This window comes from Schizophyllum commune, assembly GCF_000143185.2.
Source record: "Schizophyllum commune H4-8 unplaced genomic scaffold SCHCOscaffold_9, whole genome shotgun sequence".
Lineage (NCBI taxonomy): Eukaryota > Fungi > Basidiomycota > Agaricomycetes > Agaricales > Schizophyllaceae > Schizophyllum > Schizophyllum commune.
In genome coordinates, this window is record NW_026089546.1 from 1,209,873 (window position 1) to 1,233,453 (window position 23,581).

The 23,581-nt window shown below is 57.3% G+C and overlaps 12 protein-coding genes across 12 annotated transcripts; 4 read left to right on the forward strand and 8 right to left on the reverse strand.

Moving 5' to 3' along the window:
- The first annotated feature begins 154 nt into the window (after window positions 1-154).
- On the forward strand, window positions 155-2,529 carry SCHCODRAFT_02367793 (uncharacterized protein). Its single transcript, XM_003029320.2, has 2 exons — window positions 155-1,417; window positions 1,466-2,529. Exons 1-2 carry the CDS (start codon window positions 771-773, stop codon window positions 2,448-2,450), a joined length of 1,632 nt encoding a protein of 543 aa, XP_003029366.2. The 5' UTR covers window positions 155-770; the 3' UTR covers window positions 2,451-2,529.
- Window positions 2,530-2,608: 79 nt separating this feature from the next.
- Window positions 2,609-4,215, reverse strand: SCHCODRAFT_02511582 (TFIIH basal transcription factor complex, subunit SSL1; the record flags this gene model as incomplete). The annotated part of the gene is made up of 5 exons (XM_003029725.2): window positions 2,609-3,383; window positions 3,442-3,547; window positions 3,599-3,828; window positions 3,911-4,026; window positions 4,075-4,215. The coding sequence occupies 5 exons, from the start codon at window positions 4,213-4,215 to the stop codon at window positions 2,609-2,611; spliced, it is 1,368 nt and encodes a 455-aa protein (XP_003029771.2).
- A 214-nt stretch (window positions 4,216-4,429) lies between these two features.
- Window positions 4,430-6,861, reverse strand: SCHCODRAFT_02634521 (alpha/beta-hydrolase). Its single transcript, XM_050345819.1, has 12 exons — window positions 6,681-6,861; window positions 6,476-6,624; window positions 6,313-6,426; window positions 6,188-6,248; window positions 6,016-6,135; window positions 5,845-5,953; window positions 5,716-5,767; window positions 5,526-5,656; window positions 5,270-5,473; window positions 4,935-5,213; window positions 4,727-4,883; window positions 4,430-4,678 (listed from the first exon to the last, which is right to left on the reverse strand). The coding sequence occupies exons 1-12, from the start codon at window positions 6,760-6,762 to the stop codon at window positions 4,559-4,561; spliced, it is 1,578 nt and encodes a 525-aa protein (XP_050198838.1). The 5' UTR covers window positions 6,763-6,861; the 3' UTR covers window positions 4,430-4,558.
- A 190-nt stretch (window positions 6,862-7,051) lies between these two features.
- On the reverse strand, window positions 7,052-8,834 carry SCHCODRAFT_02511611 (uncharacterized protein; the record flags this gene model as incomplete). Its single annotated transcript, XM_003029727.2, has 2 exons — window positions 7,052-8,494; window positions 8,559-8,834. 2 exons carry the CDS (start codon window positions 8,832-8,834, stop codon window positions 7,052-7,054), a joined length of 1,719 nt encoding a protein of 572 aa, XP_003029773.1.
- A 208-nt stretch (window positions 8,835-9,042) lies between these two features.
- Window positions 9,043-10,911, reverse strand: SCHCODRAFT_02691204 (uncharacterized protein). The gene is made up of 2 exons (XM_003029728.3): window positions 10,639-10,911; window positions 9,043-10,574 (listed from the first exon to the last, which is right to left on the reverse strand). Exons 1-2 carry the CDS (start codon window positions 10,903-10,905, stop codon window positions 9,132-9,134), a joined length of 1,710 nt encoding a protein of 569 aa, XP_003029774.1. The 5' UTR covers window positions 10,906-10,911; the 3' UTR covers window positions 9,043-9,131.
- A 178-nt stretch (window positions 10,912-11,089) lies between these two features.
- SCHCODRAFT_02511731 (NAD(P)-binding protein) lies at window positions 11,090-12,098 on the reverse strand (the record flags this gene model as incomplete). The annotated part of the gene is made up of 3 exons (XM_003029729.2): window positions 11,090-11,569; window positions 11,618-11,658; window positions 11,711-12,098. The coding sequence occupies 3 exons, from the start codon at window positions 12,096-12,098 to the stop codon at window positions 11,090-11,092; spliced, it is 909 nt and encodes a 302-aa protein (XP_003029775.1).
- A 724-nt stretch (window positions 12,099-12,822) lies between these two features.
- On the reverse strand, window positions 12,823-14,556 carry SCHCODRAFT_02634531 (Dehydroquinate synthase-like protein). Its single transcript, XM_003029730.2, has 8 exons — window positions 14,385-14,556; window positions 13,935-14,326; window positions 13,653-13,874; window positions 13,565-13,602; window positions 13,503-13,514; window positions 13,433-13,455; window positions 13,217-13,368; window positions 12,823-13,159 (listed from the first exon to the last, which is right to left on the reverse strand). The coding sequence occupies exons 1-8, from the start codon at window positions 14,535-14,537 to the stop codon at window positions 12,991-12,993; spliced, it is 1,161 nt and encodes a 386-aa protein (XP_003029776.1). The 5' UTR covers window positions 14,538-14,556; the 3' UTR covers window positions 12,823-12,990.
- Window positions 14,557-15,752: 1,196 nt separating this feature from the next.
- SCHCODRAFT_02634534 (40S ribosomal protein S23) lies at window positions 15,753-16,788 on the forward strand. Its single transcript, XM_003029321.2, has 5 exons — window positions 15,753-15,816; window positions 15,867-15,931; window positions 15,989-16,180; window positions 16,234-16,389; window positions 16,445-16,788. Exons 1-5 carry the CDS (start codon window positions 15,810-15,812, stop codon window positions 16,460-16,462), a joined length of 438 nt encoding a protein of 145 aa, XP_003029367.1. The 5' UTR covers window positions 15,753-15,809; the 3' UTR covers window positions 16,463-16,788.
- SCHCODRAFT_02634537 (uncharacterized protein) lies at window positions 16,451-18,509 on the forward strand. Its single transcript, XM_003029322.3, has one exon. The coding sequence runs from the start codon at window positions 16,836-16,838 to the stop codon at window positions 18,339-18,341; it is 1,506 nt and encodes a 501-aa protein (XP_003029368.2). The 5' UTR covers window positions 16,451-16,835; the 3' UTR covers window positions 18,342-18,509.
- Window positions 18,510-18,536: 27 nt separating this feature from the next.
- SCHCODRAFT_02750998 (uncharacterized protein) lies at window positions 18,537-20,537 on the forward strand. Its single transcript, XM_003029323.2, has 8 exons — window positions 18,537-18,716; window positions 18,772-18,922; window positions 18,976-19,265; window positions 19,316-19,658; window positions 19,727-19,825; window positions 19,875-19,941; window positions 20,004-20,189; window positions 20,253-20,537. The coding sequence occupies exons 1-8, from the start codon at window positions 18,556-18,558 to the stop codon at window positions 20,414-20,416; spliced, it is 1,461 nt and encodes a 486-aa protein (XP_003029369.1). The 5' UTR covers window positions 18,537-18,555; the 3' UTR covers window positions 20,417-20,537.
- A 352-nt stretch (window positions 20,538-20,889) lies between these two features.
- SCHCODRAFT_0250247 (uncharacterized protein) lies at window positions 20,890-22,059 on the reverse strand (the record flags this gene model as incomplete). Its single annotated transcript, XM_050343131.1, has 3 exons — window positions 20,890-21,589; window positions 21,644-21,802; window positions 21,860-22,059. 3 exons carry the CDS (start codon window positions 22,057-22,059, stop codon window positions 20,890-20,892), a joined length of 1,059 nt encoding a protein of 352 aa, XP_050198839.1.
- A 122-nt stretch (window positions 22,060-22,181) lies between these two features.
- On the reverse strand, window positions 22,182-22,652 carry SCHCODRAFT_02510191 (uncharacterized protein; the record flags this gene model as incomplete). The annotated part of the gene is made up of 1 exon (XM_003029732.2): window positions 22,182-22,652. The coding sequence occupies one exon, from the start codon at window positions 22,650-22,652 to the stop codon at window positions 22,182-22,184; it is 471 nt and encodes a 156-aa protein (XP_003029778.1).
- Between the last annotated feature and the right edge of the window lie 929 nt (window positions 22,653-23,581).

A 23,581-nucleotide genomic window follows, 5' to 3' on the forward strand; every position in this document is an offset into this window, starting at 1 on the left:
CAAGGTCGACCACTGAATGAAAAAGTTTAACAGGGAAACACGTGCTCGGCATCTTCCGGGCTGGACCCACAACGTTAACATCTGCATTGGCAGAAAGCAACGGCCTTTGAGATTGTACCGTAGCACCAGGCTCTTGACAAGTAATCTTATATGCCCTTGTTAGTTTTCCCGCGCTATAATCTGTCGTCGTAGTTCTTGCTGTTTGCCAGCAAACGCTTGTCATCGTTTAACAGGCGAGGTTATCCCGTCTAGAGCCAGTCTGACAGTCGCCTCCATACCATTACCCCCAAGATCACTTCTGTCTCCCAGTCACTAGAGCAGGTAGGGCTTGCAGCTTTGGGCTTGACGAGCAGCTGAAGTTCACTATTCCACGTGATCCTAACCTTGTGAGTCACTGATCTCATACTGATCTTTCATTGATCCCTGTAATCTCGGTCAGCCGAACGTTTGTAGGAAGCCTCGCTTGACCGTAAGCGAAGGCCTTGCATGGACGAGAGCCTGGACGGAGGGATGAGATGCGCCACTCGGGTCGCCCGATGCGGTCAGAGGTGATGCCCGCCAGGGTCGCGAACGTTCTCCGAATTTCCCATCTTTCTCATCGGTGACGCTTGGGCGGGTGCTCGACCACAAAAGGCTCCTGCCAGTTCGAGAGCGACGATTCACATTCTTCATCCGCCCGTGCGGCGAATCCGAATCTGATCATCGACCGCCGCCTAGTCTCCCCCGCACTCCTCCGCATCCCATAAAGACCCCCGGAGCTGCAGCCCACGATGCCCATCTCATCCCCAGACATGGAGGGCGGACACATCATCGTCGTTTCGAACCGCCTCCCTATCACGATTTCCAAGGATGACAAGGGCGAGTACCACTTCAAGATGTCCTCGGGTGGCCTCGTCTCTGCCCTCTCGGGCTTCAAGAAGTCCTTCAACTTCACCTGGATCGGCTGGCCGGGCTTCTGCATCCCGCAGAAGGACCGCGCGCACGTCGACAAGCGCCTGATGGAGGAGTACTCCTGCCAGGCCGTCTACCTTGAAGACGACGTCGCTGATCGCCACTACAACGGCTTCTCCAACTCTATCCTCTGGCCCCTCTTCCACTACCATCCCGGCGAGATGAACTTCGACGAGGAGAACTGGCTGGCATACCGCCAGGCCAACCAGCAGTTTGCGGAGGCCGTTATGCAGCAGATCCGACCGGGCTCGATGGTTTGGGTCCAGGATTACCATCTCATGCTCCTTCCCATGCTCCTCCGCAATCTCGTCGATGGGCCGACCAAGAGCGGACAGATACAGCAGGAGCTCGAGAAAATCACGGAGGGAATCAACGAGGAGGAGGGTGTGGCCGCGGACTCCAAGATTCCTGGCGTCAAGATCGGCTTCTTCTTGCACACACCATTCCCCAGTAGCGAGATCTACAGGTGCGCGATCTGCCCACGGGAAGTCGTTCAGATACTGACGAATCGCAGAATACTTCCCGTCCGACGAGAAATTCTGCTCGGTATCCTCTACTGCGATCTCATCGGCTTCCACACATACGACTACGCCCGCCACTTCCTCTCCTCATGTACTCGCATCCTCGCCCTGCCCACCATGCCCAACGGCGTGGAGTTCGACGGCCGATTAGCGCACGTCGGCACCTTCCCGATCGGCATCGAGCCCGGCTCCTTCATCAAGACGCTCGAGAAGGACTCCGTCAAGAAGCGCATCGCGCAGCTTGAGCAGCGCTTCGACGGCGTCAAGGTCATCGTCGGCGTCGATCGGCTCGACTACATCAAGGGCGTCCCCCAGAAGCTGCACGCGCTCGAGCTCTTCCTCACCCAGCACCCCGAGTGGATCGGCAAGGTCGTGCTCGCGCAGCTCGCCGTGCCCTCGCGGCAGGACGTCGAGGAGTACCAGAACCTGCGCTCCGTCGTGAACGAGCTCGTCGGGCGCATCAACGGCCGCTTCGGCTCCGTCGACTTCATGCCCATCCACTTCATGCATAAGAGCCTGCCGTTCGAGGAGCTCTGCGCGCTGTACGCGGTGAGCGACGTGTGCCTGGTGACGAGCACGCGCGACGGCATGAACCTCGTCTCGTACGAGTACATCGCGTGCCAGCAGGAGCGCCACGGCGCGATGATCATCTCCGAGTTCGCGGGCGCGGCGCAGAGCCTGAACGGCTCGATCGTCGTGAACCCTTGGGACGCGCAGGCGGTCGCGGACGCGATTCACGAGGCGGTGACGATGGACGCGGACACGCGCGCGAAGAACCAGCAGAAGCTGTTCAAGTACGTCGAGAAGTACTCGGCGGCGTTCTGGGGGAGCTCGTTCATCAAGGAGATGGCGAAGCTGTCGGTGGAGGAGGGCGGGAAGAGCACCCAGTCGAAGGAGGAGGCGTCGCGGGTCTTGTCCCCGCTTGGTACAGATATCGTCGATGGTGCTGTCGTTCAGCCGGGTGCGGAGGCAGAGTAGACGTGACTGTTGCATGTATACCAGACACGAAGTGTATTGTACTTACTCACTGTAACTCTAGATGTTCGCGTTAGAGCGCACCAATGTTGTTTTTTTGGAAGGGAATCCCTACTGGTTATGCAGTGATCAGCTTGCACATCGCTGTGAGTGTCCCATTGCTATCTACCACACCCCGGACACGCATGCACAACATCATGTATAAACACATCGCACTCCGAGCAGAAATCGAAGTGACACTCCGGACATCGATACCTCCCCACCGGACTCATACCCTCGCTCACATTCGCAGCCGGCGTCGTCGGAAATGCCCTTGCGCACGCATGGCACGTCGTCTTCGCCCCCGCCCCCGCAGCCCCGTTCGCCGCGCCCGCCACCTCCGCCGCCTGGATCGCCGCATACGGCCTAACCGGGAACAAATGATGATAGCTCCTCGCCAAATGGGGCGAGCTCACGATCATGAGCCCGCACACATCGCAGTCCGTCGGCACGTCGCACACCTTGCTCTGGCACCGCGGGCACAGGAAGCCCGCGCTGCGCAGCTCGCCGTGGCAGGCGCACAGGCTCGGTGGCGTCGTGTCCGGTAGGCGTGTCGGGAAGCCCATCATCATCAGGTCGGCGGAGGGGCCGGAGGCGGCGGTCGCTTTCCCTGGGGCGCCCATACCAGCACCTCCCAGGGCGCGCTGGGCCGGCGGTGGAACAAGCTCGAAGAGGATGTCGCGGAAGTGGCCCTCGTTGAGCGCGACGCCAAATTGTCCGCCCGTCTTGTCGCAGAACTCACGGCAGATCTTCATTTCGGCGGCAAGCGCGACGACGGAGACGCGGATTTTTTGGCGGACGCAGGTGTCGAGGGTGTCGTGGATGTCGCCGGGGTCGCATGTTGTGAGGGAGCCGAAGATGAGGAGGATTTCGCGGGAGGAGTGGGTAGGGAGGTGGCTGACCGAGCATATGAGCATACAATTTGGGGAGGGGTAATGAGTTGCGGAAGCCATACCTCATCGAGCTACGCGCCATCTCAATCGCGTTCTGTAAGCTTGGTTCCCCCTGCGGTTCGAGACGATGACGCTCAGAAATGGACTTCAACACGTCCTGCGGGTTGCCTGCCCTACGTGTGAGCCAATGGAAGAGCATGATAGGGTGCTGGGACGTACCAGTCATCTCGCATATTCGCTCGCCAATCCCGGATCGCATGCCAACGACACCGATCTGTCCGAGCGGGTTCTGGTCAAACCATTCAACCACAAATTCACGCGCATATTGCAGCATGAGGTCGAAGCGAGTCGGGCGCATATCTCGGTCGAGCATCGCGCTCGACAGATCGAGGAGTAACACCAAGTGTCGGATGATCGTGCGCCGAATCGCAGTAGAGGGGGCTTGTAGGCTGCAAGATAGTCGAAACAATCAGCAGACGGGGGGAGGTCCGTCAATGAGTGAGAAGCATGATCTGCGAGACTTGGACGCACCGTTTCCGACGCGCCCGGACGACCCAATCCTCAACAGCACCCTGCAAGCTGCCAGACTCATCCTCCTGTACCGTGTCCCACGAACGCGTATACGATGCTTCCCAAGTGTATGCGAGCTACTGAGAGATGTCAGACTGCTGCGCAACTGGCGACGCGCGACGCACTGTCTCTGCCTTCTCCTTCGCCTTGCCCTTGTCGCGTTTTTTGTCCGCCGCCTTGCCTTTGCCCTTCTTACTTCTCAGGCCCATCTCCTCCATGTCGGAGTCCGAGTCGATGGCCATCATGAAGTCGTCTTCGTCGGGCATTTTGAGAGAGTAGGAAGGGTAGCGAGGGAGAGCGCGAGCGCTTTTGTGAACGTAAGAGGCAACCTGCAGAATACAAGGATCTCGGACCGCCCATGCGGCTTCATTGTCGCGGTCACGTGCGGTATAGACCGCGACACGTCCCTAAATGTCCTAAACCGGACGTCTATGGGGAGTCCTTTGAGAGTTTGGCATCGCTGAATTTCAGAGAGAAAGACCCATGTTCGCCGTCAATCAACTGAATATATACGCCATGGTCGACAGTGGAATATATAGGATAGAGTCTGAGTCTACAAAAGAGGGTATATGTATGCGCATCATGTTGTCCGATAGAAGTCCGTGCTACTCAAGTCGAAAGCTCCTCATGAATGCTGTGCCAGAAGTTGCAGCGCTCAAGCAGATCGGCCTCAACATTGACCATGCTAATGTTCCCTGGATGCAAAAACATACGGGTGTTTGGCGCGTCCTGCGAATAATGAGTGTATGGTCAGCGTCAAAATAAAGCTAAGCTCACGATCCACGAGGTCTTGATATCTGCCAGTGGCGGATTACCGGTAGCGAAGGACGTCCAGTACTGGCGCATGGCTGAGTAGAAGGTGTTGTTGTCAGGCGGGTCGAAGAACGCCGCCAGCTCGTCTCCATGCTCGGAACCCACGTCGGGGTTGTCGTAGCTGTGGACCGTGTTGGTACTGAGCCAGGCAGACTAAGGAGGGAGTACTGACTGGTACTGGTACGTATGCGGGACACGCTCGCCCGCCAGGACCGCCGAGCAAATAAAGCGCAGCTCCCCCAACATACGCTGGCCCTGCAGATCGACCGAGTTGTTGTAGTTCTCGAGCGGATACAGCTCCAACGCGCGATCGAAGGACTCCCGCGTGAGCCCGGGATACTGGCCGCGTGTGAAGCAGTACACAGTGTCTTCCGTCGCGTTGGGCATGGTTGTGTTCGCGCAAGCTGCAGGTAGGTTCTCAGACCAGTGTGCGCCCTCTTCGGTGTTCGAGCTGAGGTGATTAGCGAGTTAGAGAGCGCATAAGAGTTCTGAAGGAGGAAATCGTACCCAAAGAGCAGCGGAACGTGGGCGATGGTATTGTTCTGCAAGGCGGGGACGATGCGCGAAGTCAGGTATAACCCATCTATGCACGGCTGGAAGACGTAGATCATGTCTGAGTGTATGGAAAGCACTTGCGATTGCGCATTTGTAAGGGCAGACTCGTTCGCAGCACGAAGGCAGTCCATGAGCTCGTCCGCGCTGTCACAACCACTACATCGTTCATTAGCGATGAAAAAATACGTGTGAGCTAGGCGCGGCTCACATTTGTTGCGCGATCTCTGACGAGACCATCTCGTGGTAAGGGCCATTGCAGTCAGCCTGGAGGCTGATAGGCGGGCTATCCGCGATCGCACCGACAAAGAGGCCCTCATTGTTCCCATTTTGCGCCAAGAGCTAAGAGGGTGAGAGTGTCAGTACGAGGCGAGGTTGGACTCTATGATCTTGGCACTTGCATGGAACATAACTGCCGACGCGCCGCCAGACTGGCCCCATATGGTAACACGGCTAGGATGAATGGGCGGTAAGCACCTCGCTGATGCACTCCTCTCTTCTCATACGACAGCGCTCAAACAACGACTCACCTCGGGTCCCCGCCAAAGTTCTTGATGTAATTTCTCACCCAGAGGAAGGCCGCCTTTTGGTCAAGCAACCCTACATTGAAGTCCCCGTCGTCACCGAGGGCTTTCCCGCCTGGGATGCGGTATAAGTCGAGGACTTCGTAGCTTGACAGTGGAGTGCTGTGGAGGACAGACCTAGGTACCCGTACGCGCCTAAGCGGTACTGAATGGTGACGAAGACGAACGGGGTTGCCGAGCTTTCGAAGAGATAGTCTGCAGGAGCGTCGTCTGGGTCGCCTCTCTGGAAGCCTCCGCCTGACATGAGGTGTTAGTTCGTGTCTTACGACCAGCTTCGAGAGGATCGTACCGTGAAGAAAGAGGAGTACAGGGAGCGACGAGTTGACCTCTGTTCCGACGGGGACATAGACCTGTGGAATGAATTAGTTCTCGTATCCTCACGGGGTGGGAGAACACAACGCGGAGGAAGCGTACGTTCAAGAACAAGCAGTCCTCAGAGTAAGTCTTCTCATCAGCTGCTGACTTCTGACCATCGCTTGGGTCGCTGTCCCCATCAGCTCGGCGAGCCTGAATGCAAGCGGCGGGGAACTATCCGAAGGTGAGCTCGTGGCGAGCGCATTTGGATGTAGAAGCTTACCGAAGTCGCGTTCACACTGCCAAGATTCTCTGAGGGAGGCGACACAGGTGCCCTCCAGCGCAAGTCGCCAACAGGCGCGTCAGCATAGCGTATGCCGCGAAAGTTGATGACGCCCGTGGTGTCGTTACGCTCGCCGATGAAAGTGCCGTCTAACAGAAATGATTAGGGTGGAAATCAAGATCAGGAATCGGTTGGTACCACTTACAGTCAAGCGCAACGGTATTATTCGACAACTGGGCCACAGCTGAGACAGCTAGGATCGCGCACCCCAGTATACGCGACAGCATGGTGAAGGGGAGTCTGTTCTGGTGAGTATAGGCTCGCCCTCGATGACTTTATACCGTGCTTCCTGTTCAAGATGGCGGTGCAACGAAGCGGGCGCCATGAGGTCAGAGGTCAACCTCGGGCGAAAGCCAACCTCGGTACCTGCGTACGAAATTCCCAGGATCGCGTGACACAAATATTGATCAACACGACGAAACGAAGTTCAACTTCGAGCGAAGCGTCGATCGCGTTCGGAGAATCGTGATTGTAATCGTGCTTGACTGCCATCTAAAAGAAGCTGCTCGGCAGAATCTACACGCCTGCGTTCCTGTGGTTGACGATCAACTCGTTCACCTTCCCCCAAGCCTCCTTCCTTTCATGCACAACCTCTGCATCCCAATTCCCCTTATTGTGAGGGTCCAGATCCTCAGCTGGCATGTCGTATGTGACCTCCTGCATTGTCGGGAAGAGCGAGAGAAGAAAGAGAGCGACCGAGTCCACATCTTGAGTGATAGGAGAGTTCTGTACGCGGAGTTTGAGAAGGGGCAGAGTATGTCGAGTAGTCGTAGGATATTCGTCGCCCGAGAGCGTGCGGGTTGGCACCTCCTCTGCGCTGATAGATAGGTCGAGGGATTCTAGACGAGGGCACGACGAGCTGAAGGGTATAAGAGCTGCCAGAGTGCATGTCGGGGTCGAGCGGTAGGTTACCAAGGCGAGGCTGACAAGGTCGGGCCACCAGCGAGCGATCTCTGAGTAGTCGGTGTCTGGGAGGTCGACCCAGTCAAAGCCGACGAGCTCCACCCGGGTTAGACGCGCGAAGGTCGCGATAGGGGCAAGAGCGTCCAGGTCAAGGACACTAATACGGGGATCGCCTTGGGGATCTGTGCAAAGGAATTCTATGTCGAGTTCGGTCAAAGTCGCCTTGTCGCAGCCCGAGCATATCGCCGTGATTGTCGCTCGGAGGTCTTCATAGCTACTGGTGTCTGCCTCGAAGTGCAGGGTGGACAGCGGGATAGCGCGATTGCCGGCTGCGATTAGGGCGCGCAGGACCGCATGCGGCAGCTGCGTAGAGCGCATCATCTGCAGCGAAGGAAAACTCGGCGTCGGTATCGAGCTCATCCCTCGTCGGAGCAGCAGCTCCTCCGTCTTGTCGATCTCTTCCAACATGTCTAGTTCATCGAGGTCGTATGAATGCTCCATATCTAGCGTTAGGTCTCGTAGGCTGGGATGGGCGGCAAGGTTGACAAGGATGTGCCTATCGTAGCTGGACACGTAGAGATCGAGTCTGACGGTAGTGAGCGACGTGCAGGAGCGGATGGTCTGGAAGAAGCTTCTGTATGGCGAGGGTCGGTGGTGTACGGGGGAGGTCGGCGAGTCGATGAGTAGGGATTTGGTGTCGAATACGACCGAACGGAGTCCTTGAGAGCGTAGCGCGAGTTCTGATACTGTTTCGAGGTATATGCGCCTTGGGGCATGGCATGGATTCTTGATCGTTAGGCGGGCAAGATTGGGGGTACTAATCGCCAGGATAGAAGCTGAGTGTACGGAAGTGAAATCTGTTCGAAATTCGTCGTCCATATCAAGGACCAGCTCTGACAGCTTCGGAAAGAGGGTGCCGGCAGGAGGGACGGTCGATAGCAGATTTACAAGCGTTCCCCGCAACCCTGCGTGCTGGCGCAGGATCAAGCTTCGAGCGAAGCGTGTTCGTTGGTAGACCGCGCTCCAATCGTCTGGAGAGAGGTGACGACATATCGACTGTAGCAGTTACAACGGACGCCCAATCAATCACCGTCGACTGAGGGAACACGAAACCACGCACTCTTGTCCGGATTTTCTTGAGCACGAAGGTATCCGAGTACCAGTCTTCGACTTCAGTTATCACCCTAGCCCAGGCGTCGGTGGGCAAGACACGTAGAAAGTCTTCGAGGCGATTTCCCTCTTCCCAGCGCATGGGTTCGGCTACAGATCTCCACGAATGCGAGACGAGGGATAGCCTGTAGAGGTCCGTTCTGCGACGATACCAGCCGGTTTCGGGCGGTATGAGTTCCTGGGCGATCGCTAGCTGCAGCTCGGGGATCTCGAGGACACGGTGCATGGTGGTCGGATGCAAGTGCAGTCCTTGATCGACGTTATCATATGGACCTACACGACAGTACGATCCGAGCCTGACTTCGAACCGCGGGGCACATACTGGTAACAAGACTCTGTATAACGTGCCGCCTGTTCGAGACTAGGTGGTTTCCCGACGGGCGCCATGAGGGATGTCGACCTCGGGCGAGGACCAACCCCGTCAGAATCGCGTGGTATGTTAGTGCATCAACACGACAAAGGCAACCTATGTTGCTGTTCTTTATGCATCGTGCTTGACTTGCATCAAGAGGGTTTACATTCTCTACATGCATGCGTTCCTGTGGTTGACGATCAAATCGTTCACCTTTCCCCATGCCTCCCTCCTTTCCAAGATAACCCACTCCTCCGCATTCTCCTTATGAAAGGCATCATCGTCGAAGCCCACTTCAAACTTGACCGTCTGTATCTTCGGAAAGAGCGACAGCAGGAAGAGAGCGACGGAGCCCACGTCTTCCGCGATAGGTGAGTTTCGTACTTGAAGTTCAAAGCGAGGTGGCGAGATGTGTTGCGTGCTTGTGGTCGATCGAGTATCCGAGCTCGCTATGGTCGGCACCTCCTCAGCATTGAGGGCAAGGTCCAGGTATTCTAGGTAAGGACACGACGATTGGAGATGTAGAAGCGCTGCAAGCGAGCATGTAGGCGTCGAACGTTCGGTGACGAGAGCGAGGCTGACAAGTTCGGGCCACCAACAAGCGATCTCCGCATAGTCGGCATCTGAAAGGTCGACGCTGACGAGGCCGTCGAGCTGGATCCTGGATAGACGAGCGAATGACGAGATTGGAGCGATTGCGGACAGATCGAGGACGCTGGTAGTGGGATAGCCTCGAAAAGTCATGCAACAACACTCGACGGACAGGCCAGTCAGAGTGGGGCCGTGGCAGCCCATGCATACAGCCGAGAGAATGTCGTGAAAGCGTTGGTAATCATCGATATCCGTATTGATTTCGAAGGATGTCAAGGGAATGGAGCAACCACCAGCCGCGATGAGAGCACGAACGAGCCGATGAGGGAGTTCCAACGAGCGCATAGATCGCAGGGACGGAAAGCTGGGCGTGGGTATCCGGACACTTCCTAGCCTTAGCAGTAGCGCCTCCAGTTCGTCCAGGGCTTCGAGTGCGTCCATTTCCACCCACTCCGCCTGGTACTCGTTCTTCAGCGTAAGCTCTCGTAGGTTGGGAAGGGCAGCAAGAGTGGGTAGAAGGCAGGAGTCGTACTCGTACGTAGTGATCTCGAATTTGACAGAGGTGAGCAGGTCGCACGAGCCGAGAGCTTGGAAGGAACTCCTGTATGGCGAGGAGCTCTCGGGAGGAAACGGCATTCGTCTCTCGAACTCGGCGCTGGCTTCGAATACGATGGTGCGAAGTCCTTGAGAGCGTCGTATGACTTGTGTCAGAGTCGCAGTATATATATGACTCGGGGCGTGTGTTAACGAGTTGCGAATGGCCAGGTGAGCGATACTCGGAGTGGTGACGGCCAGAACGAATGCTGAGTATATCGAGCTGAAGTCTTCTTGGTCATCCTCGTCCAAAGTCAAGACCAACTCCGTCAGCTTCGGAAAGAGCGTGTCGGCAGGCGGGATTGTGCTCAGCAAGTTTGCGAGCGTCTGCTGCATCCCTGCATCCTGGCTCAGGGTAAAGCTCTGGACAAAGCGTGTCCGCTGTTGGAGTGTTCTCCAGTCCTGCGAATTGAGTGGGCGGCATATCGACTGGCGTAGATACAATGGACGCCCCATCAGACAGAATCGGTGTAGTTGATACAAGGCCACGCACCCTTGCCCTCCTCACGAAGGTGTTCCCTTGCCAGTCTGAATCCTCCAAGTTCACCGTGACCCAAGCATCTGCGGGCAAGATGCACAGGATATCTCCGAAGTCATTACCCTCTTCCCAGCGCATGGGTTCCGCTATGGATCTCCACGAATGCGAGACGAGGGATAGCCTGTAGAGGTCCGTTCTATGACGATACCAGTCGGATTCGGGCGGTATGAGTTCCTGGGCAATCGCAAGCTGTAGCTCGGGGATCTCGAGGACACGATGCATGGCGGTAGGATCCAAGTGCAGTCTCTGATCGACGTCATCATATGGTTCTACGCGGCAGCATGGTCCGACTCTCGAGTTCGAATTGCGCTTGAATCGTGAGGCGCTCATATGCACCCTCGTTGGTAGTCATTGTTTAGACATTCTTACAACGCTATATACTCAGTTCAGAGTTACTTAATAGGTCCTACTGCAGGTTCAAGGACTCCTTGACCGTCGTCCACCTATGACCCTTCCACAGGTGGTTGGCCCCGCCAGCGCCATCGCCCTCGCACACCTTCGTCTCCGTGTTCAACAGCCCCCTGTCCACGAACGTCTGCGCCTGCGCGAGGAACGTCTTGTCATAGAAATTGGTCGGTACCTCGTCGACGTGCTCGACAGGCGCGTTGAGGAGAGCAGCGAGCTGGTTGAACGACAGGTGGCCGCCCTCGATGCGGAGAGACTTGAAAGCGAGGTCGGAGAGCGGGTAGTGAGTGATCACGTAGGCGATGAAGCCTGTGTTGGGGTGAGCTGGAGCCTCATCCAGGAAGTGCGCAAGCTTACCTCCGATGTCGTTCGTGTGCGTTATGGACATCGGAGTGTCACCCTTGAGTCCCTTGAGGATGTTGACCTTTTTGTTCACGGTGTAGCCGACCAGCGGGAGGGCGAAGTCATGAAACGCGCCGGTCTGCAAACGAGTCAACCAACGAACCATGCAGACGCACTCAGAACTCACGTAGACGCGCACAGACGTGAGGCCGATAGCCTCCAGATGTTCTGCGCAGAGCAAATCAGTATCCCTCAGGCAGCTCCAGTAAATCGAGCTTACGCGCAACCTTGACTTTTTCTGCCAAGAAGTCCGGGGCTTCCTCTAGAGTGAACGCCTTGTCCACCGTCCCATACTCGCTCGGCACAAAGAGCTGCACGCCCGCAGCCTTCGCGGCGTCCGCGAGCGGGATTTGCTGAAGGATGCCAGAACCTGGGAAGACGACTACCTCGACTTTGTGCTCGCGAAGGACTGCCGCGGTGCCGTCTACGTCGTCGTAGTCCACTCCTGCGTGCGCGACCTCCTTGGGTAGCCACTCCGGGCGCGGCGTCGTCTTGCGCGTGAGGACGAGTACGGAGACACCACGGTAAGCCGTGAGGCCTTGGAGGACGGCCTTTCCAATGCTGCCCTGCGCACCAGCGACGGCGATGGACTTGAATCCGGCAGACATGTCGACCGATACTTTGTTACTGAGCTATCAGGTTTGCTGATACTGCCCAGGAAGCACGAACTTCATACTTATAAGTCCCTCCAGCCGAGTCCCTGAACTACTATGCACAACTCGGAGGCCTCCAGAATAGCCTCATGAATAATTGCTTGTGTTAGCCGCTCCAGTTAGCGACTCGGAGCATGAGAATCATGTCCAAAATTGTGACCGAGCTTGGCCTTCAGCTGACTGTGATCGTGCTTCCGAGTCGGGCGATGAGGCATTGACCGGGGCAAGGGCCTTTTTTGCGCTTGTCGGACTAGCGGAGGCTGCGGACGATGTTAAGCGCATAGTCATGGTACATAATATGGCGGCGCGAGCTCGACCGAGAGCGTAGGACGGACAGACCAGCAGCTTCCTCCCTTGAGACATGAGCGATAGGAGATCTCCGCTGCAACGCGGGCTTGTCCGATTCTTCAAGTCCTTCGTGGCGCACACATAGAGATTCCTTTTCGAGGCGCGAGTCTAGTTTAGACAAGACTGAAGTAGTTCAACGTTCAAGACAACGCTATTCCGCAACGTGGCAACCGGTGGATCTGTGTGACAGACTGTGACCTCCTCACTGACCTCAAATATTGCCCCTACTCAGAAACAATGGCAACGAGTACTACTGCGCGGACTGTCGCCTTTTGTGCTCATGGAGAGCCAACAAGGCCTCGACTTATAGGAGTCCACGAGAAGCGCAGAAGCGAAAGAGAACCTTTCCTATTACGAACGGCGAAAGTAGAAGAATACGACTCGGACCAGTTGAAGCGAACAAGGCCAGTCAACGAAACCATTCGTACACTGTCTTGATCCTTCAGCTCACGAACAGGATATACGTAGAAAGTGCAACTGCCCATGGCTATTATCCAGCTTATGCACCGACCTTAAAGCCAGGTACGTATATATCGTTCAGCAAGCCCAACACCTTGGCATGGAGCGGGCCATTGCTCCCCACTGTTTGCGCCGCTATCTTGGTAAAGTCTTCCTTGGGCACCTTATAGCCTTCGAGGCTGGACGCTAGCCCTAGAGACTCGACAAGCCTGCGTGGTTATCTCATTCAGGATCGGTAAGCAGCAAGCAGCGCGGGCAGGACGCACCCATGAATTCGCGATGCAAGTGTCAGGACATCCCGCTTGAGGTCGCCACTGGATGGCTCCTGAATGTAGAAGAGTGCCTTCGAAAGGCTCTGCTTGTCATCTTCGGAGCCTATCTCGGCTTGCAGAGCAACAACGGACGCGAGCGTCAAGCACTACAGGAAGAAGGATGAGCTGCGCTCAACGTCGAGGTCTCGAGAACAGATGTTGAGCACTCACCGATGTAATCCCGTGCGGGATTCCTGCTTGCGTTAATACAGAAGCCGGCGTCAATGCACTGACACCTCACCGTATGTTGCGCCTAAGTCGCATCAGCCTGCGAAACTGCATGCAATACGCAGGCCGACTTACCGAGCTTATGCCCCAGTCCATGAGAGAGTCCCAGTGGCCTGCACAGTGTGAAGTGCGATCAAGATGTACATCGTGAATCAATACTCACGCGAATTGTCCTGCGTCTTGCCTGAGCGGCCAGAGCGACATCCAACTCGCAATCTGCAGTTTCTGCCGCACCTCGACTGACCCCGGATCCGCCTTCGATTTGGGCAGATACTCAAAGAGGTCGGCGATCGCCGCGTAGGCCAGTGCCTTCAACGGGATGGGGGTAACCTGACGGTAGAGGTTTTCTACCGCGTGGTCCAATGCGCGCATGCCCGTCGACAACCTGGAAGGATGATAAGAGGGACGACCTACAGATGGGCGCACTATTGTATCCAATACTCACCAGAGCCGCTCGGGAGTCGCTAGCGTGAGCTCTGCGTCGAGGATGATCCCAGCCGGCGCCAGTTCAGGCGACATTACCCCCGTCTTGTTACCTTTCTCGTCGGTGAAACCTGCGCCAACGGTGTACTCCGCCGCGCTCAGCGTCGTAGGCACGGCAATTTGCAACGGCATCGGGCCACCGCGCTCCGGCTGGATGTAGTATAGAATGGCCTTCGAGGCATCGATGGGCGAGCCACCGCCAACGGAGACGATGATATCGCAGCCACTGTCGCGGAAGGCGGAGACGCCTGCGCGGATGCCTGCGATGGGGGAATGCTCGCCGATGTCGTAGAATGTGGCGCCGTATGCGTTGTTGGCGCGCAGGATGGACTCCACGGTCTTCACGACGTCAGTCTGCAGGCGGCGAAGTCAATATACAGAGGAAGAAATCGGACTGAATGGAGAAGCATACCTTGTGATACAGGGTCTTCCCGGTTACGATAAGCGCTTTCGTGCCGCTGAGGGTAGAGAGGAGTTTGGGAAGAGCGGCTTGGATGACGCCAGGACCGTAGTATACGCCCTTGAGCGTATCTGTCCAGCCATAGAATCCGCTCAGAGTGGCCATAATGGTAGCGTTCGGTCGTGCAGCGTATTGGATGCAGGAGAAACGCAATGGAAAGAGGAAAACAACCGGCGTCGAACTATATATTGACCCGCCATCGGGCGTCACAATGCCGGATGACGTGAGGTTCGGGGCGCGCTCTCTGCTGAGTGATGCGCTCTGTCAGACGTCCCGAACCCGGCGGTGAGCTCGATTGAGACTCCGTGCGATGTCGTGGGGAGCATAAAGACGGAAAGACCGACCAGAGTCGCGAGGTCACCATTTTCCCTGTTACAAGCCAATGAATTCGAAATCCATGGCGCTACTGACTACAGAGGCGGATATGCACGCTCACAGCGGCGAGTACATTTGTTCCCTGTATAGCATGGCCGGCAAAAGAGCAGCGTCTCCGACTGAACGCATTCAGGCGGAACGCCATTGACGGCGATTCGAGCTCATCTGATCAAGGGATTATCCACCGGGGAAGCATCCGATCTCGTCGACATGCCCATAGAGGAACCCTCGGATTGGGGGGGAGTATCCAGAAGTAGACTGACCGGCCTTTCGCAGACAGCGTTGAACATCAAACGAGGGGGCGGTACAGCGATGGCACAATGTGCGCGGTCGAGCGCATCGAAGTCAGATACAGAGAACCGCGTCAGAAACAAGGGAATTCGAACCAGTGAGGAGGCACAGATTACGCACAAAGGGCACACGTTCTCATTCAAAAAGCGCACCGCAAACGACAGTTACTGACACTGGGGAGGGCACAGAACGCTTTGGAAGGCTGAAGAAGCGCCTGCAGGCCGCCAGCGCACTGATGATCGGCGAAACGCGCGAAGAACACTGGGGATGAGGGTGCTACCTGAGGGCCTGGGCTAGACGGTACAGCACGAGGGGTCTTCAGAAGGAGAAAGAACATGCAGCAGAAGGACGCGGTTGAACTGAATCTTCGCATTGAGCGGGACAGGCGCAAGGGTTTTTTCGTTTCGGCTGCAAAGGTTCAACCGCTTATGGGCGATGCGCATGTTGTTGGTCCCTAAACAGAGACTTGAGGTGTATAGAGCGAAGCGGTCGTGCACGCAGGATTCCAGAGTAACCACGGTAATGAGGTGATGATCATTGGCAGAAGGCAAGGTCGAACGGCGCGCGAGTCTGGAACTTTTTGTCACGTGCTAAGCCACCTTAGTCACCTGACCTAGTGACGGGTCACACTTAGCGAAAAATTCAGACTCCGACGTTTCGCCCATCGCTTACCACCGCCAGCCCCGCCGCCGCAGCGTCAAGACATAAGCAATGGGCTGTACGTCGTTGCCCCCATCGTCGGAGGCACCCTTGATGACCGTCCGCTAGCCAACAAACCCCGTGGACTTCAGGCCGCGCGCAAGCTGCGCAACGATCGCCGCGAGAACCGCTGGGTGCGTACTTCCGATTCCGTCCCTCGAGCGATGGCTGATCTGCTGGTGGACTCGTAGGCGGACAAGGCGTACAAAAAGCGCGCCTTGGGCAACATCTACAAGACGTCCCCCACTGGTGGATCGTCCCACGCGAAGGGCATCGTGCTCGAGAAGGTCGGCGTTGAGGCCAAGCAGCCCAACTCTGCTATCCGGAAGTGTGTCCGCGTGCAGCTCATCAAGAACGGCAAGAAGGTCACCGCTTTCGTGCCCGTGCGTGTCAAAGCCCGTCCTTGAGCGAACGATATGCTGACGTAGCGTGTCAGAACGACGGTTGCCTGAACTTCGTCGACGAGAACGACGAGGTCCTCATCTCCGGCTTCGGTCGCCGGGGTAAGGCAAAGGGTGATATTCCGGGTGTGCGCTTCAAGATCGTCAAGGTCTCTGGCGTCGGTCTGCTCGCCCTCTGGAAGGAGAAGAAGGTCAGTCGCACGCCTTATCGCGTACCTGCGCGGAGTATCTGACGCCTTACTACAGGAGAAGCCCCGCTCATAAATTCCTTCCTCCTACGTATTACTACCCGTTTGCATGTCGAATGCTCTCCTGCGATTTTGGGCCCCCGCGCTGTGACTATATGACACCCATGTTGTACGCTTCACATAAGATATGCCGCCTATGCCATTCTCTACCTCCCTCCCAAAAGTAGCGTATGCTCTTCCTTTTTTCAGCTTCGGTTCAGCTCGCCTCTGCGGTATCGATGAGGGGGATGCGGTCGGGCGTGGGATATGTTTGACTTGCCTGGTGACTTTTACGTGCGGGCGGCAAGAGGACGTTTGAACGCGAATGGGTTGCGGTACTGCCGCACTTGCCCTTGTTTCCTGCCGTCTTCAGGCCGTCTTCCCGCATCTGGCGACGAAGAAGACCCGCCATGCCGCCCCGGCGAATGCCCCCTCCCCCTCCCCGGCGGAGCAGCACCGCTACCTCGATTCACAATGAGCACCCTAGTGGGCGTCATCCGCTGGGCGTATCGCCACCTCCGCCACCCCCGCGGCGTCGGACATCGTCCACGCTCTCGTCTACTGCTGCCTATCTGCCGACACCAGAGACCGAAGGCGACGATGAGGGGACATACGGGCTGCCGTCTGTCGCGACATCGCGGCCACGCCCTGTACGTCGTTTGACGGTTGATGAGATCGAGCAAGACGATCCCGAGCTTGGTCGGCTGCTGAGGCGCCCGCCTCCCCCACCTCCGACCAGCAAAGCTGACAAGCAGGGACCGCCTCCTCTACCACCGAATCGACCCTCTAGGTCCTCGCTTCCTACTCCTCCCCCCGAGCCAGATACCGAGCCAGAATCTCAGTATGAACCTCAGTATGCAGAGCAATCCACAGACGCACAGAGCGTTGAACGCCCTGCTTGTCTCAAATGCCACGACTTCTCCGTCGTTGACGCGCACGCCGCGCAATTCCCTCGCCAATCCGTGCAGTCACTAGAACAACTGGCCTACGATCTGACTGCCCCATTCCTTACCGAGACGGACAAGTTCCGGGCGATCTTTACCTGGCTACACCACAACGTCGACTACGATACGCAGGCGTTCTTCGGGGGGACCGTCCGCGCGGTGACGCCAGAGGACACGCTGCGTAGCGGTCTCGCTGTCTGCGGCGGATACGCCGGTCTGTTCGTGCACCTCGCCGAGCTTTCGGGGCTTACTGCATACGAAGTAAGCGGGCATGGCAAAGGATTCGGCTTCGAGGCGCTCCCGCCTGGCGCAGCAGTGCCGGAGGAACATACAGGGCACGCATGGAATTGCTGCTACATGGACGGCGTCTGGCAGCTCGTGGACCCCTGTTGGGGCGCGGGCGCGCTCGTGGGAGGCGTGTATAATCGACGCTATGCGCCCGAGTGGTTCTCGATGACGCCCATTGAATTCGTCCAGAGGCATTTCCCGACCGACCGTTCGTTCCAGCTCATCGGTGAGGAGGACGGCGGCGTGGTCGAGTGGGCGGACTACATCATGGCTGCGCCGCGTCCGCAGATTTACAGCGACTTCCACGAGCAGAAGTTGCACCCCGATACTATCCAGCCGATCTCGAAGGAGGTGCAGGGGGGTGCGACGACGGTATTCAGCGTTTGGAAGCTGTGCGAGCACATGTCGATCGCGGAAGAGGACAACTACATCTACGCGGTGAAGACCTCGGACAAGCTGGTTCCGATGGAAAGAAATGACCAAGGTGGCTGGAGTGCCTCGGTTTACGTGCCAAGAGGTGGCGACAAAGTATCGATCTACGCTGTGACGACGATTACCGAACGATCCCTTCTCGGCGCTGTCAAAGAAGTCAATGGCTTCGGGTATCCCATGTCTGCTTTCAAGAAAGCCATTGGGAAGAAGGGCATGGCATTCAAGTTCTTGGTCGCGTGGAATGTCGTGTAATTTTCCCCGTGCTACTCAGTTCGGATTCGGATGCTAGCTGGGATGGTACATACTCTATACCCTGTTTGTCGTATGAGCCATCAGTTATCTGCATTGCGTTGGTCAGTAGCATCAATGTTAGTGGTGTTCCGTATGTCGCGAATATCATAGGAGGGACAATTACGGCAAAGGCCGGATTAAGATGCACGTGACCGCGCCCTTCTCTTCCTCCCCGATGCGCGTTACCCATGTCGTGTCACTCATAGCACGTCGTGCTCGTACGGGCCCAGTCCCGAGAGCAGCAAAATACTCCCGGGGACTCAGCACGCCTGCTCCTGCTGACCCTGGGCTCTACTCCGACCTCAAGAAGCGTGGTTTTGTTGCCGACGCCACGCGGTGAGGAAATAGCGCTATTTAACTCACTTGCATGGCCCTCATCAGGTTTGTACAGGCCAGACGACCTCGGAAATGCCCTTCAAAGATCCCAGCAGACTGTGTACGCGGGGATTGACCCGACGGCCCCTTCGCTGCATGCTGGACACTTGCTCTATCTCATGTGTCTCTTCCGGTTCCATGCAGCTGGCCATAAGATCATACCGCTGGTAAGTTGAATGATTACACATTCCAAAACGATGCTTACCTCGAGAGAGAATAGATTGGAGGAGCAACTGGCTTGCTAGGTGACCCAACTGGGCGCCGCACCGCACGAGACCCCGCCAACAAGAGCGTGGTCGAGCAGAACGTCGCCTCGCTCGAGGCCGCGCTACGAAAATTTTTCGAAGGCGCGACTAAGTATGCGGAGGCGCGGGGCATCTCGACGAGGGGCGTGCTCTCTGACCTGCAGGTCAAGAGTAATTTGGAGTGGCACAAGGACTTCAGCATGCTCGACTTCTTCATGGTCGTCGGCAGTCACGCGCGTATGAATACGATGCTGAACAAGGAGAGGTAAAGCTACATTTTATCTACTTTGCCTCTGCTCACATGCTCTCAACTAGCGTCCGAACCCGCCTCACATCGAAGGACGGCATGTCCTACACCGAGTTCTCCTACCAATTGCTTCAGGCCTACGATTTCTACCACCTCTTCCGCAACTACGGATGCACCATCCAGGTCGGCGGCTCGGACCAGTGGGGCAACATCGTATCCGGCCTCGAGCTCATCGCGCGCCTTGAGGGCGAGGATGCTGTCGAGAATCCTTCTGAGACCAAGGTGTCCTCGCGCTGCTTCGGCCTGACGACGCCGCTGCTCACCACAGCATCCGGGGAGAAGTTTGGCAAGAGCGCGGGGAATGCGGTTTGGTTAGATACGAAGCTCACGAGCCCGTTCGCGTTCTATCAGGTACGGGTTTGCCTCATCACACACACCTGCCAGATGCGACATTGGCGCTGACACACATGTTCACGCAGTATTGGATCTTGACTGAGGATAAGGACGTCGAGAAGTACCTGAAGCTATTCACACTCGTCTCGGACGCGGAGATCGAGAGTGTCATGCAGGAGCACAATGTACGTTCATTCTGTCCCTCTCGTTATCTCTGCTAATCCTCATTCCCAGGCCGCCCCTCACAAGCGGATAGCCCAGCGTCGCCTTGCTGCAGAGGTCACCGAGCTCGTGCATCAGAGTCAGTTCTTTCTCGTACTGTTCAACCCCCTCTGTGTCGCCCATACTGAAGATGTTTTCCAGAATCCGGCCGCGAGCTCGCCGAAAAGGCCACTCGCCTGATGTTCGGCGATGCCGGCGACATGACCGCCAGCGAAGTCTTCTCCGCCTTGAAGGGCGACCCCCGCCTCGTCCTGCTCGACGAAGGTGATCTGGTCGGCGCGCGGATATTCTCTCTGGCCACTGAGCACGGGCTGGTGGCGTCGAAGAGTGAGTTTTTCTGAGCAATTTAGGCAATATAGGGATTGTTAAGCTGATGTTTGCGTTCATCAGGTGAAGCACGGCGACTGGGCAAGTCGAAGGGGTTCTACGTGAACCATGGGGTGGTAGGCGAGGATAGGGCCCTGGAGCGGGAAGACCTGATTGAGGGCAAGTTTGCTGTGCTTCGGGCGGGGAAGAGTAATGTGCTTGTTGTCGGGCTGAGGGAGTCGGACTAGAGCTACTCACGTCAACTCCACTCATTTTCCCAGCAATACCATTGCGCATGCATGGATACGACGCTTCACTGGTGAACCTGCCCCTGACCAGTCCTACTAAGTATTTGCGGTGCGTCCATTCAACTTAATCGAGGTCATGTAAGAACTAGAGGAAGCGCCGGCTGCGCCCGGCGGAGACCTTGCTTGCGAGACAAGATCGGGGTTCGAACAGAGGTAGGTCAAGCGTTGTTTGTCTGTGTGTACTAGAAATCCCGAAGAATAAAGGGTCTGCAAGAGACCTTGCAAGCAAGGTGAAGATAGAATGGTATTCCAGGTGCATATGCTTAGTACGTATATTCCATAGTTACATGAGGAGTCGAGCTAGTCAGCTAATCCAAGAACAGTTCTTCCCTTTGCTGTACAACGTCCCTCGCATATCGTATTCCACACGCCCAGCTTCTCTTCGCACAACAGCATCTCTTCGGCACCCAGCTTCACTTCGCACTCCCGCCTGACCTCCTACGGCGCCTCGTCCCCAGCTTCGGGAACGACCTCGGCTCCGGCCTCCCCATGGGCCACACCGTCCTCGGGGTCCCGTCCACACAATCGAACGCGCTCTTATGGTGCCGCTCCAGTGCATCCGGCCGCGCCATCACCGCGCCACACCGACTGCACGTGCAGTCCTTCAACGACCGCTTCCCCTGCAGCGCCGGGCAGATGTACGCGACGTGCCGGCGCACGTCCGCCGGCCGCCCGAACTTCGCGTTGCAGTGCGGGCAGCGCGTGTCGGTCATGGGCGGCGCGAGCTCGGCGGGCTCGATCTTGAGCTCGTCCGGGAGCTCCTCGAAGCCGGCGAAGGCGGATGTGGACGGGATGGGCTGCTCGTGCTTGGGCGGGCGCCCGCGGCGGAAGGTGCCGGCGGGGGTCTGGTGCTTGGTGGTGCGCGTCCGCTTGCGGGGCGAGGATTGTGCCTTTGGTTTGGGCTTGGGCTTAGGAGCAGTATGTCCCTTTGGGCGCGCGGGCTTCGCCTTGCCGGACTTGTAGTCTGAGTCGGCCTCGCTTTCGGACGCCCAGCTCACGTAGCCCTCGTCAGGGTCGGTCATTGGCGTTGCCGAAACTCGGCGCTTGCGCTTGCGCCCAGACATCCCTACCTCCCACTCGACGGGTATAGATTCTTCTCGCGCATCAGTTGACCTGCGAGGTGGCGGCTTAGTAGCATCCTCGCATACACTTCACAAGACTCACAGCAGGTATACTGGGCGGCCTATGGTTGAGGCCTTTGTGGGACGTCCTCCGTGGCTCCTCACCGCTCTCTTGGTTTGTTGATGCAATGGGACATCGCCCGACGAGTCGGAGACATTCCCAGGGGTAAGAGGTCGCTCGTGAGTAGCAAGAGAGGCTCGCGATTCGCTGAAAGAGAATCCTGTTATAACAGATACACATTGGTCAGGCAAGCAGACGCACTCAGATGTACCGCTGACGGGCGGCTCCTCAATCCATATCCCTAGCTCTCGCGCATGCGCCTCATTTCGTTCGAACCAGTCGACGGCTGGCATCCGTTGCGAGAACAACGTCAAAGGATGCCCCTTGTCGAAACGCATTGAGGGGGGAATCGCCACACCATCGACAAGGATGGGCTTCCTCTCCTCTTCCTCAATTTCCATGTCGGACAGAGACGGCGGCGGGGACGGGGAAATTGGCCTCAGGTTAAGCGGCTTTGAGGGAGATTGTGGCGTAAATATAGCTGCCTACTAAGGTTCAACGTCTGCGAAAGGAATTCGGAGCACTATCCACCCACCCTGTGCTGATAGACACCAGCATCCAAAGCCCCGCCACCAGTCTGCCCATTCGCGCCAAGATTGCTGAGGTCCATCCCACCGCTTGACTGTCCATTCATTCCACTCGTGCCTGCAGCGCCGCCGTCCGCATCATCACCGCCACCAGCGCCGCTAGCGCCATCCCCTCGCCCAGGACCTGACTTCCTCGGCATCGGCGCCGTCCTCCCCGTCCCCGCAAGACATCCCCTCGTCTGCTTGTGCCTCTCCCACATACGCAGCATATACGGGTACTTGTCGCTGAGCTTGATGCTTGTAGCGCAGCGGCGACACTTCACGTGGTAGGGGTCGACAATGATTGCGAGGGAGTCCGCGCGCAGGATAGCCTCGCGTGCGGCGGCATCGGGTCCTCTTACCACAGCGGTGACAGCACCAGACGGAGTCGTCTGAGAGGATGGCCCTGGGGTGGTATCGGCTTCCATAGGCGAAGGCGTGCGCGGTGGACGTGGCTGAGGCTCGGGCGACTTGGAGTACGTCCAGAAGCGGGTCTTCTTCTGACGCTTGCCGCCTGGACGTGACGACGTCGATCCGTTCAGTTCTGAGGCCGGATTGTTGGCATCCTCGAGGTTGGCCGCACGTATGGCAGCATCGAGCGGTCCTTGACTTGGGACGGTTGGATCTTCCGCGCCAGCAGCAGACAGCTTTCGCTTGCGGATATTGCGAGATGCCGGATTCTCAATGGTTTCAGCGAGGGGCGTATCTGGAGAGGACTCCACCCGGCGAGCGTCCTTCTTTGCCTCGTCACCTGAGCTATAGTAGTCGAGGTCCGTGAGTTCAGACGACGACTCGTCTTTCCCTTCACTATTCGGCGGCTCTTGACTGCCCCCCAAACTCATTTCAGCGTCGGCCTCCTGCTTGACTGCGCCCTCTATTCCTTCGTGGCTGCTGCCGCTCCCACCTGCGTTGCTGGGTTGGCTCTCCGATCCGACTTGTGACATTGACCGTGTTCGGGTCCTGTCTATCCTCGGCAAGCGGCGACGGTGTTGATTCCATAGGTGTCGCGAAAGCGCGTCTCTGCGCGACAGGCGCGCGCCACACACCTCGCACACGTGGACCTGCAGCGTATACTTCCAACCCTGCGACAAGCCGAGTGAGCTGCCCCCGGGGGATTCCTGCTCAGCAAGAATGGACTTCGCGGCAACCTGGCAGCTCGTCTCGACGTGGCGCTGCATGTCGATCTCCCGGGCGTATCGCCGGTCGCAGAAGGGGCAGTGCGCGGGCGCCGATCTTCCGCCGTCATATTTGGGACCGAGAGACGTATTGGACCCTTGCGAGTTGGACCCTTGAGAGAGGGAGCGCTGCCGCGCGGAAGAGGGATCTGGGGTGGAGAGGCGTAGGTTGTTGAAGGGTG